This window comes from Myotis yumanensis, unplaced genomic scaffold (genome assembly GCF_028538775.1).
Source record: "Myotis yumanensis isolate MYYU_CA2020_CCGP unplaced genomic scaffold, mMyoYum1.0.hap1 SCAF_3, whole genome shotgun sequence".
NCBI classification, from domain to species: domain Eukaryota; kingdom Metazoa; phylum Chordata; class Mammalia; order Chiroptera; family Vespertilionidae; genus Myotis; species Myotis yumanensis.
In genome coordinates, this window is record NW_027223754.1 from 82,532,202 (window position 1) to 82,544,013 (window position 11,812).

General features: G+C 35.4%; 1 protein-coding gene across 4 annotated transcripts in view; it reads left to right on the forward strand.

Moving 5' to 3' along the window:
• The window catches only part of DGKH (diacylglycerol kinase eta), a 293,480-nt gene that overhangs the window by 178,098 nt on the left and 103,570 nt on the right, over nt 1-11,812 (forward strand). For 3 of the 4 annotated variants that reach the window (XM_070409015.1, XM_070409012.1, XM_070409013.1), the window contains exons 26-29: nt 38-143; nt 1,189-1,281; nt 4,097-4,216; nt 4,520-4,628. In XM_070409015.1, coding sequence (XP_070265116.1) covers nt 38-143; nt 1,189-1,281; nt 4,097-4,216; nt 4,520-4,628 — 428 coding nt within the window. Of the gene's footprint in view, nt 1-37; nt 144-1,188; nt 1,282-4,096; nt 4,217-4,519; nt 4,629-6,275; nt 6,407-11,812 lie in introns of all 4 variants that reach the window. The other variant, XM_070409014.1, reaches the window with a different exon arrangement.

The following is an 11,812-nucleotide window of genomic DNA, read 5'->3' on the forward strand; positions in this document are numbered from 1 at the left end:
ACAGTCTTTTGTTCATTTGTTTTGTTTTTGCTTTCAGGATTTGTGATGCAGCCACAATCCACTGTCTCTTGGAGCAGGAACTGGCCCACGCTGTGAATGCTTGCTCCCACGCACTGAATAAAGCCAACCCCCAGTTCCCAGAGGTGAGGAGCTAATGGTAAATTCTCATTCCACAGACTTTTTTGGTGTTACATACATATTTTGATTCTATAGAAAGAACATGATGAACATGATGAACATGATGTAGTCTATATGAATCTTTGCCAGAAACTTATGGTAAATTTGTGGCCAAATATTTCTTTTATTTTCTTCTCCCTGTCATTTTTCCATTCCTGCTCTTACATCTCTTCATGTTTTCTATTTAACTTTCCATCAGTTGTCACCTTGCTATCTTCCTTTTACTCTTTCTCCCTTTAACTACTACCATTCTTCCTTATTTCCTATTTTACCTTCTCCCCTACACCTAGATATAGAACAAACTTAGATATCATGCATTTTATTAAAGATGTTCATTCATTTTTGAAGTTGTGCATTGAAATTAATTTTAGTTCATTTTGCTTTACCAAATTAATAAATTTAAGAAGTTTTAATGTAGAAATTAAAATTTTATAACTTCTGTTATTTTTCCCCCAATTTTTTAATGTAGAAGTTAATAATAGAGTGGATATAACTCCCTTGAAATGTGACATATTATAAAAAGCTCTATAACATATAGAAAACAGATATCATTATTTTATGTTTAATTGTTCAATTAAAGTTAACTATATTAATATACAAATAAGTGTTAGTCTTTCAGGTTAAAGTCTAAAAAGCAGTCTGGTTGGAACTACTGAGAGTGAAATTCATGGATGGAACTAATTATGATCAGATAATCCCCCTTTTAAAACATGATTTTCTTTGACAACTTCTTTATGGGAATATGTATACATTGTTGTCACATATATGTATTTGTACATAGGAGATATGGTCCTGGGTGTATTCACTGTAGTCGGTGGTTACAAGAATTAGAAGAGTAATTATGCTGACAAACATGACCATGAAATTGTGCAATTATAATAGAATTTTGGTAGATTTTAAAAATATTTGTGATGTGAATTTAAATTGGAAGAATAAAATTGAAAATATTTGCTAATGATTGAATTCCAATTTAATACAGAACTACTTGTCTTTGATTTTTTATTTTCCTAGAGTCTTACAAGAGACACTGCCACTGAAATAGCCATCAATGTGAAGGCACTATATAATGAAACGGAATCTTTACTGGTTGGCAGAGTTCCTTTGGTAAGGAAAAGAAATGGTTGATCACATAAGAATGATGACACTTGTGTGGACCTTACCTTCTTTAGGGAATCATGCATTTATCAGATTCTAATGCAAAAGCAGCCTTCTGGCCTCCATCCTTAGAGCTCCCTTTTTACCTAGCTTTTTCCTTCAAGAAAATATATGGCTAACTCTGGGAGTTATGATCCAGGCCTACAAGAGATTACTCCTCACATATGCCAACATATGTTTATGCAATCCTGCTCTGCCCAGTTTTGAGAGACATGAGCTTTATAAAGTGCAATAGACATTCCTCGGGTATCACTAACTCATTATTGCAGAAAAGTAGAGGAAGTCATAGGTTTGTTCTCAAAATTAACATTAAAATATGATTGATATGGTTTTGTAGATTTGCTTAAAAGACACTTTCTAGACTTAGTTTTTCAAAACTCAATTTCAGGAATTAGCTGTATCCCTAAATTAACTCAGATTGGTGCTGGACATCAGGAATCTGACCACGGTCCATTGACCTCACATAAGTGCTAGAAGACTATAGATATCCTGTTTGGTTTACCCAGAATCCTTGCCTTGTCAGCCTTTATTCTCAGTGTTTTCAAATGTTCCAGCATGTTGAGTCTTTTCGCCACCTAGTGTTCAATTGTGGTTTATTCTCACATGCTGTTGCAACTATGTTCTTCCTGTAACAGTTCTGATTAATTGATAGGTGATGATCTTAAAACATTTCTCTTGACTGTAATTTTATCTCTTGTTTTGTATTTAAATATACACTTAAATAAAAGTGATAGTAAAATCCATAGTATCTGTCACAGTGGGAAAATGGGAGGTGTGTTCTGTAGTTTAGATAACTAACAAATGACTGCAGTTGGAATTTCTGTTTGATTGGAGTCCAAAAGAGTGTGGCCCTCGCAGCATCCTTTATTCTGAGAGGAGGAGCTAAAGGCTTCATGAAGTCCAATGCTCTCACCTACCTCCTAAGGAAACTGAAGTACAGCTTCTTTAAGGCAAGAGGTGACTGCTTCTGCTGTGGCCATGAAGAATAATTTTTAGGAAGAAATATTGGTTATATCTTTTGATAAAAACAGTGGGAATCTTGGCTATTCTTCATGCTTCTATTATTAACCGAATCTTCTTGCTCCTCTTCTAAACTTAGTCCCATAGAAAATCCAGTGAGCTGGATTTGGTCCCAATTTTTAAATGGAGGACGGGTATATTTTCTTGTGTTATTTGAAGTACATTTAAGGTAATTTCTGGTTGACAAGAACTAGAAGCATAACTTATTCTGTATTTTAGTTCTCTATACCAAAAGTATCCATTAAGTGTTATTTGGTTAATATTTATCAGTTACGTTATTTTAATACATAAGGACTTCCCTCACTTTTAATTCTTCTGTCACTATCAAAAATGTATGTTTGGTCTAAAATGTTTACCACTAAATTTTATCAAATTTACCTTAGGCAATATTGATATCACAATAAAGAGAATCATATTTGAGAGCAACTGAAGTTTACTCTTTATCTGGATTCTAGAATAAATATGTAATCATCATTTATCAATTTTATAAGAGAGATATTTTTAGAATAAAAAGAAAGTGGTAAATTTTATATGACAACCTGGAGAATCTCTATATTTTTATTTTTTGAGAGAGAGAGGAAGAAAGAGAGGTAAATTAGATAGAAAGATAGATAGATAGATAGATAGATAGATAGATAGATAGATAAAAAGAGAAACATTGATTGGTTGTTTCACTTACTAATGAATTCATTTGTTGATTCTTGTATGTGCCCTGACCGGGGATCTAATCCGCAACTTGGTGTATCGGGACAAGGCTTAACCAACTGAACTACCCAGCCAGGGCCCTCCATATTTTTATTAACTAGTAGAAATGGTAAACCTTAATAACAGAGGAGGAAAAATAGCATCCATAATAAATAACAGTAACATTCTCTCTGAACTTTCAGTTTAAAATTCTGTGAACCTATATGTGTTACTTTACAATTTTAAAGTACTTTATAAAAATACTGATTAGCTAGAAGAGACCTTAGAAATAATCTAGTCATATTCTACTGTTCATTGAGGAGGAAACTAAGACTCCTGAAATCAATGGACCTTCCCTTGGTTGCAAAGTTAGTAACAAGTCTGGGACTAGGAATCAGTCACCTCCCTTCTAGTTCTGTACATAATAGTGTTGGTTTCACCTTTATTTATTTATTGAATTTATAAGTGCTTTCTAATAACTGCTTCGAATGGGTGGTTAATAGGAGACCAGTTAAATTATTGTTGAAGTTTCTAAACCCTCTTCCAGATTACAAGCCATTTACCTTTTTGCCTTGCCCTGATTTTTACAGCTTTTCATCACAAATTTTTCTGAGGTTTGTTGGTTGTTGTTTTTTTATTAAACTTATTATTTTCATTCTCCAGGAGATTTTTGTGCCAAGCAGTTCTTTTTATATGATCTATTTTTTGACCAACTTAAAGAATATTATTGTTTGTTCACATAGTGATCTATGTAAATCAGAAGGATTTTTGCCACAAATAAGTAGAGTAATCAGATTACTCACTAGAGCAAAAGTCACACTAATTACTTATATCCTGGGAAGTAAGGATAACTCTTTCCAGGTCTTTTTCAATGAACCCCATATAAGATTATTTGTTCTTTCCTAATATTCCTCTATATTAAAAACAACTACAGCAATAATCACAACCTAGCCTAGCCTAATAAGCAATGAGGGTGTTCATTATCAAATAAAATAACTTACTCTATTTGGGTTGGGCACTGAGCCTTGTTTTGCTTTGTTTTTGACCTGCTGGTAACCAGCAGCTGGAATCCCCACACGAGGAGCGGGTGTCCAGTGCCTTACACTCTGTGGAGGTGGAGCTGCAGAAGCTAACAGAGATCCCTTGGCTTTATTACATCCTCCACCCAAATGAGGATGAGGTATGTAGAATTCAGCCTGTTTCTTGATCAGTGTCAACTTGATGATGATAGAATTTGAATCCATCTTTTGCAAAAGAGATATTCAGGGGAAAATAAATTTTGAATATTACTTTTATGTGAACCAAGGTAACATGGGAATCACTACATTTTCAGTAGTATATGACGGCATGAACTTCTTTGAAGACATCATCCCGTCAGCAATGTTTTTTGTTAATAACTGAGTCCTGCATTGTCTCTAATATTAGAGTGGGTTTTCTTCTCTTACTGTCCTGAGAAAATTCTCTTCTTGCTCCACTGGAACAGGAGCCTCCTATGGATTGCACCAAGAGAAACAGCAGAAGCACAGTGTTTCGCATAGTGCCAAAATTTAAAAAGGAAAAGGTTCAGAAGCAGAAGATAAGCTCACAGCCTGGTAGGTGGACCACAATGGGAGGGAAAGTATAGCATTGCAGAAAAACAACTGATTACAGTGATTCCACTAAGGCGATGAAATGCTCTAGAGCAGCGGTTCTCAACCTGTGGGTCGCGACCCCTTTGGGGGTCGAACGACCCTTTCACAGGGGTCGCCTAAGACCATCCTGCATATCAGATATTTACATTACGATTCATAACACTAGCAACATTACAGTTAGGAAGTAGCAATGAAAATAATTTTATGGTTGGGTCACAACAGGAGGAATTGTATTTAAAGGGCCAGAAGGTTGAGAACCACTGCTCTAGATAGTGGCAATCGTTGTTCTACATGTTGAATGTACTAAATGCCACTGTAAAATGGTTAAAATGGGGAGTTTCATTTGATGTTCATTTTACTATAATAAAAAATTATATTGTACCTAAAATATGTCCAATATCAGTAAGAATCAGTAGTTATGAAGCACACAAGAAAATGCAGTGTCTGCTGATTTGCTTTACTTGGTTTGGTGGCTGTCAGTGCACCCATGCAGATGGTTTTCTGTCTCGCTCACCAGCAATTCAAGGCCTCAGCGTCTAACTTGTTTCTCTTCTTCAAAATTCAAAATCTGGATCATTTCGATAAATGGAACATAGAAACTTCCATCTTTTCCTTGAGCTTGTTAAATATATTTTCTACCTAAAGTTCTATATTTTCTTTCTCCTGTTTTAAGGACTTACTACACCATTTGGCAATCTACTGTGACATTTGCATTCTCAAGCAAAGATTAAATTCTCTTTGAAGTTGTCTTTCTAGTTCCCTTCCCACCTTTCCCTAGTGCTTCCATTTAACGCTATGCTAGTGCTAAAGCAACTTCAAGTTCTTTGTATATGATGGTCGGTGCCTTTCACAATCAAATCAGTTTCTAATTTCTCTGAGTCAGCTATCACCTTGTCAAAAGAGATATATAATCTGATTTTTGACAATCAAAGAGCAGCTCTTAAAGGGCATTTCAAAACCAAATATGGCAAATAAGTAGGCTTTTAAATAGCAAATCAATGTTGAGTCAAGTATGTAAAAGAATGATTATACATTTTGAAAAATAACAATCCAATTAATCTTAGAGTAGTGTTAACTATTTTTAGATGATGTTAAATCAGTTTAACAGGACATTTATTTTTATAATTATCAATAGTAATAGAATCAATAAAGGCAGCACTTGAAGTCAGCAAGACCTAAAGCAGAAGTTTGTGTAAAATTTAGTACCCTATGTTAGATTTTAAATTTTAATTAGCATTTGTAGCTAATTAAACTACAACTAGTTTCATATATGATCCTAAGGAAATCATCAGAACTTATTTAGACCTTGTACTACCAATCCCAATTATGAGAAACACATCTCTTGTACATACTGTGTAGTTTGGGTGGCTTTAACGAGGACACTGAGCTAACGCTAAGGACACAGGTGCACTGCAGTGAATGTCTTTGTGGTCCTTATGTTGACCTGCATGGGGAAGAAATGGAACTGTAGTTTTGTTGAAACACCTTTAACCTTTCCCTCTGCTAGCACTGCTGCTGTATTCTGTTTGCATCTCCTTTGGCCAACCTTTGCTTTGTAATGCATTGAGCATGTAGAAATTAAGGGGGTTTTGCTCTTAACTTTGGTAGTTCAGAAATGGGGCACAGAGGAAGTTGCTGCTTGGCTGGATCTGATCAATTTGGGAGAGTACAAAGAAATCTTCATCCGTCATGACATCAGAGGGGCTGAACTTTTGCATCTGGAAAGGCGAGATCTTAAGGTATTTCCTTTGTGCTACTCTTTGCTCTTGAAAGTTTTTCTTGCAAAACAAAATCCCTCCTCCTGTGCCTCTCCTGTTACGTGCTTATAGCTTGGCTTATGTTATGCAAACGTGCAGTAATCTAATATGCATTGTCCTGTGGTCTGAATTCCTTGTATGCTTTTTAAACAAGAATGTCAGCAATATTTTCCTGTCAAAATCTTTCTCTGGCTATTATAGCTAAAGCTTAGCATGACTTTAGTAATTTTTCTCTGCATTCATTGGTATGGCTGTCCCTATATGCTAATATTTTTAAATGGATGATGTTTCCATCTGCTCACTCTACTGGATTAGCATGAAAGGTGATAATTGTTGCTGAAAATAACTTTAAAAATCTAATATAAGGCTAACAACTAAAAATTAACTCAAAATATCAATGACAATGCCTTCCTAATATACGGAACTAGGTGAGAGACCTATAGCAGTCCTGTGATTTTGCATTTCTAAATTGATGTCAGAGGAACAACTAGACCAATAAATTCAAATTTCTTTCTATGACTTATTAAAATTGTATTCTTCTCAAAAATAAATGTGTTTCATTTAGTAACTGAAGTAAAAATTATGCCTTTTACTAGAAGCAGCTCAGAGCCTATTTGTCATTTATGATGGAAAAGGAAAATCATTAATTCATGGTCTACAGCAATTCCCTTTCATTCTATTGGTAGAGACTCAACAGTAAAAATGGCCAAAGTAGCCTCTTGGGTCTCAGAGTTAGGAGTAGGATTTGTCATGTTATGTTTTTTCACCACATGTTGCCATCTTAAAATTCCAAGGTGCTTAATAAACAAGCGACAAAGCCTTCAGTATTTTTTGGAGTGATCCCTTTCCTGTAGACCAACTTCTAAAATGCTTGATACAGTTAGTTCCTGACAAATTCATGAACTGTCTGTGTCTTTATCTATAAGTACATTAGCAGACATGTTTGAACAGATAAAGGGTAGTGTATAGTTGTTTAGAATGCAGAGTCATATAATTTTAGCACAGTGACAGACATTTATACCTAAACATTTTTAGCCCAGAATAAGCTATATATATAAAAGCCTAATATGCAAATTGGCACAGAACAAAGGAAGGACCTAGCCAGCAGCCAGAAAGAAGGCCCCAATCGGCCCTGATCGCTGGCCAGGCCTAGGGACCCTACCCATGCATGAATTTCATGCACCAGGCCTCTAGTAATAAAATAATAATTAATTAATTTTCTTAGTTGAGAGTCCCAAATCTAGAACACAACAAAAGATACGGTGTTAGAGCTCATAAAGTAAAGGTTGGCTTCAAAACTTGAATTTACACAAAAAAACAAATGTGAGGGATCGTTATTTCCAACTTATTTATGTAGCTTCTGATATCATCAGCAGGCAGCAACATTTATTGAATAGCTACTGATTAATGTTCTACCAGCTTCCCTGGGGGGTATCTGCCCTCTAGAAGTTTGCATCTCATTTGCCATGGATAAGCATCATTCAAGGATTAGACAGTGTGTGGGTGTGTGCGCGCATGCTCATTATATATGTGTACATAACAAACACATATAAACATGAAAATACACACAGTGAGTGAAGCAAATATTTGCAGAATGAAAAAAAAAAGAGCATATACTTATACTAAGTCAAAGTTAGAGTGGAAGGACCAGGCTGGAAAAAAAGAATAAGAGCTAAGTGTAGATAGTCAAGAATTATTTTAGTAAACTTTCTCTTCAGCTTTCATGGGACCTTTGGTTCTGTTTTGTTTTTATTTTTAATATAAATAACATTCTTTCTTAAAAGTTTTGTTTTAGAAATTTGCATTGATAGTTCTTTTGGTTCTAAAGCAGAGTGTGGGGAAATGGGAAAGGAGAAAAATAGTTTTACAGAAAGAGCCTTCAGTAGAACAAAACCATGAAGGTAGAGAATGAGTTGCCCTGGGTCTCTGTGGTTGTAGCTGCCAGAAACAGCAGACCCTTCAGGGTCACGTCTCTAAATGTGAAGGATTACCTACACTGTCTATGAATATATTATATCAGTGGTTCACAAGTTTGTATTGCCAGCCCTGACCTCATTTGTGAACTTTAGGATTATTCTACTTGAAACTTGGCTATCACACAGGAATGTCAATCTTAACATGTCCAAAACTAAACTTTTGAGCTCCTATCCCATTCCCGTTCTGCCCCTTCTCCAGTGCTCTTAGTAAACCACCCTTCTCTCTCTCCAGGTGCTTGAGCCAGAGAAACCCAAGGTCATACTTGGCACCTTCCGCTTTCTTATCCTTTCCCCCTAACTCATTAAGCCCATCACAAAGTCAGGTTGCTTTCTCCTGTCCATATCCTACTCCATGATACTGTACCCTCTGCCTGTGTAAGGTTAGTGGCTTCCTGGCTCTCCCTTCCACTGCTACTCTTGCTCTCTCTCTAGCACATTATCCCCATTGCAACCAGAGTGATAATTTTAACATTAGACATATCACTTTCTGCTTAAAACCTTTCAGTGGCTTCTCCTTTCTGTTAGAATAAAGACTCACATCTTTGTGAGGCCAACAGGTTCTGCCTGTTTATTTAACCTGCTGTGGAATCACTGGCCCCTTGCTTATTTCATTTGCTTAAAAATAATAAACTCATTCTCACCTTAGGAGTGTACCTTCTCATAGTATGCTTCTCCTCCTGACCCTCAGGTTGCTAAGGTGTTACTTGGCTCAGGTGTTACTTCCTTATCACCAAAACAACTAGAGATAGTAATGTGACTGTCCAAAGGTGACAAAGGGAGAGAATTCCTAATGTGCTTTAACAGACAAATAAACTGATTGATTGCATTATTTTTATTTATTTATTTTTAATACTTATTTTATTGATTTTTTACAGAGAGGAATGGAGAGGGATAGAGAGTTAGAAACATCGATGAGAGAGAAACATTGATTAGCTGCCTCCTGCACACCCCCTACTGGGGATGTGCCTGCAACCAAGGTACATGCCCTTGACCAGAATCGAACCTGGGACCCTTGAGTCCGCAGGCAGATGCTCTATCCACCGAGCCAAACCAGTTAGGGCGATTGATTGCATTATTTTTATTCCTGGAAGACAGTAGGAAAAACTGATAGACACCAAAGAAAATGACAAAGACACAGTGGTTTTTGTTTGGTTGGTTCTTGTTTTTTTTCTATTTGGAAAGTTGTGTATGTGTGACTAGAAGGGTAACTCAATATCTACAAAGCATGCTTCTGCAAAATAAGGCCTATTAATCCAAAGAAAGCAAAAGCCAATAATAAAGACTATGAAAAATAAATTATGAAACATATAACTAATATCAAGGCATAACTTTGTCACAGCCTAACTCCTAGAAAACATGAAAGTACTGAACTCAAAAGAAAGAAAATATAGCTAATAAGTTAGTGTAGCTCTATGGGAAACATTCATTTCATTATACTGCAATATTAATTTTGAGTAGAATCTGGCCTCTGAAAGTTTTTATTCTTGAGAATACAATGTGCATATGGCCTAAAATAAAATATGTAGTGCTAAATATATATTTTTTCAGAATGTAATAAATTTTTTAAATTTTTTATTACAATTTACGTTCAATATTATTTCGTATTAGTTTTAGGTGTATAGCATGGTGGTCAATCATATACTTTACAAAGTATACCCCTTCATATTTTTAATACCCACCTAGCATCGTACATAGTTTCTACAGTATTATTGACTATATTCCTTATGCTATACATCACTGTGACTATTTTGTAACTATCAATTTACACATCTTAATCCCGTTACCTTTTTCACCCATCTCCTAACCCCTCTTCCATCTGGCAAACATCAGTCTTTTCTCTACATCTGTGAGTCTGTTTCAATTTTGTTTGTAAATTAATTTTGTTCTTTAAATTCCACATGTAAATGAAAATATATGGTCTTGCTCCGTCTTATTTCACTTAGTCTAATAACCTCTAGGTCCGTCCATGCTGTTGTAAATGGTAAGATTTCATTCTTTTTTATGGCTAAGTAATATTCCATTCTACATATGTACCATAACTTTCTACCCACTCGTCTATTAATAGGCACTTGGGTTGCTCCCCCAGTAACTATGTTATCACAAAGCATAAAGAATATTAAATATTCCACGCAGATCAAAGAATCGGAATACAACTATAAATGCAATTTAATCTTCCTCTAGGATTTGACCTTGCTTTTGTTATTTTAGCAAAAGCAAGGAAAATATATAGTTGCCTTAAGACTGATTGTGGATGGCCTGGTGTCATATGAGAAAATATTTTTCAGGGTCAGTTAAATATTGTAAGAATTTTACCCTGAAATTATCTCAAGCTTGAAAAGAGCACTACTATGGAAAGAGTATTTTCCAGAAGGATTCAGAGGCTTCAGTAACACTGCTGCTATGAAATTCAGATTGCTCATAAAGTATATGGGAGAGAGAAACTGCGTGTGTGTGTGTGTGTGTGTGTGTGTGTGTGTACTTAAAACAGGTTGATCTATTTCATTTAAAAGTAAACAGTGTTCTTAGTCTACAGAACAAAGTGGATATTTGGAATTTTTATCTTCTCAGAAGAATAATCTTGTGGTACCTTATCCTGTTTTCTAGGCTGCTTTGGAATTAATCATTTTATTAATTTTCAAATATTTTAAACTCTGATTTGTAAAGTTAAATATTCCACTTCACATATTATGCCCCTTACACCTGAAGAAGGCTGTGGTGTTTGGAGGCCATCACCCTTTCATTTAGTTTCTCAGATAGTGAATATTATGGCTCTCTTGGATGGGTTTCATTCATTCCTGCAGCAGGTGTTTATTTGCTAAGTGCCTGCTCTGTGCCACACACTCTGCAATCAGCATCCATTTCTGAAAATTAACTATTGAATCTTGGTTCTTTATAGAAAATAGTTCTTTAAGAAATGAGAAGAGTTCTGAGGGAAAGGAGCCAAAAGAGGTGGAGGAAAAACACCAACCCAAAGATAGCTATGTCTAAGAAATTTTTTACACTTATACATTACAAAGTGTGAGGAATACTTAAAATTCCCCAGAAATCAAAGACTGTGGGTGCAGCTGCAACTAACTGCATTTGTGTTCCAAATATAGGTAATGGGCACTGGTGTCTTCCTTCAGGATTAGGCCTCACATTTAAGTTTACTTTACCAAGGAAGTGTGTAGTTGCCTGGAGGCTAATTGTGGATACCCACGTGTCACACCTAGCGTTTCACAGAGATCCCAAATGGACCTGTGTTTCTTAAGAAAAGAAGAGCAAAGAGAAACTAATTTAGACTCTAGAAGAACTGCCATTGTATATAATTCATGAGAATGTACATTTAAGAGTTTATGTATTTTATTGGTTGGTAATTTTTCAATGTCAGGTTATTTTTGTTTTATAAACTTATTTTTTAGCTTTTACTTCC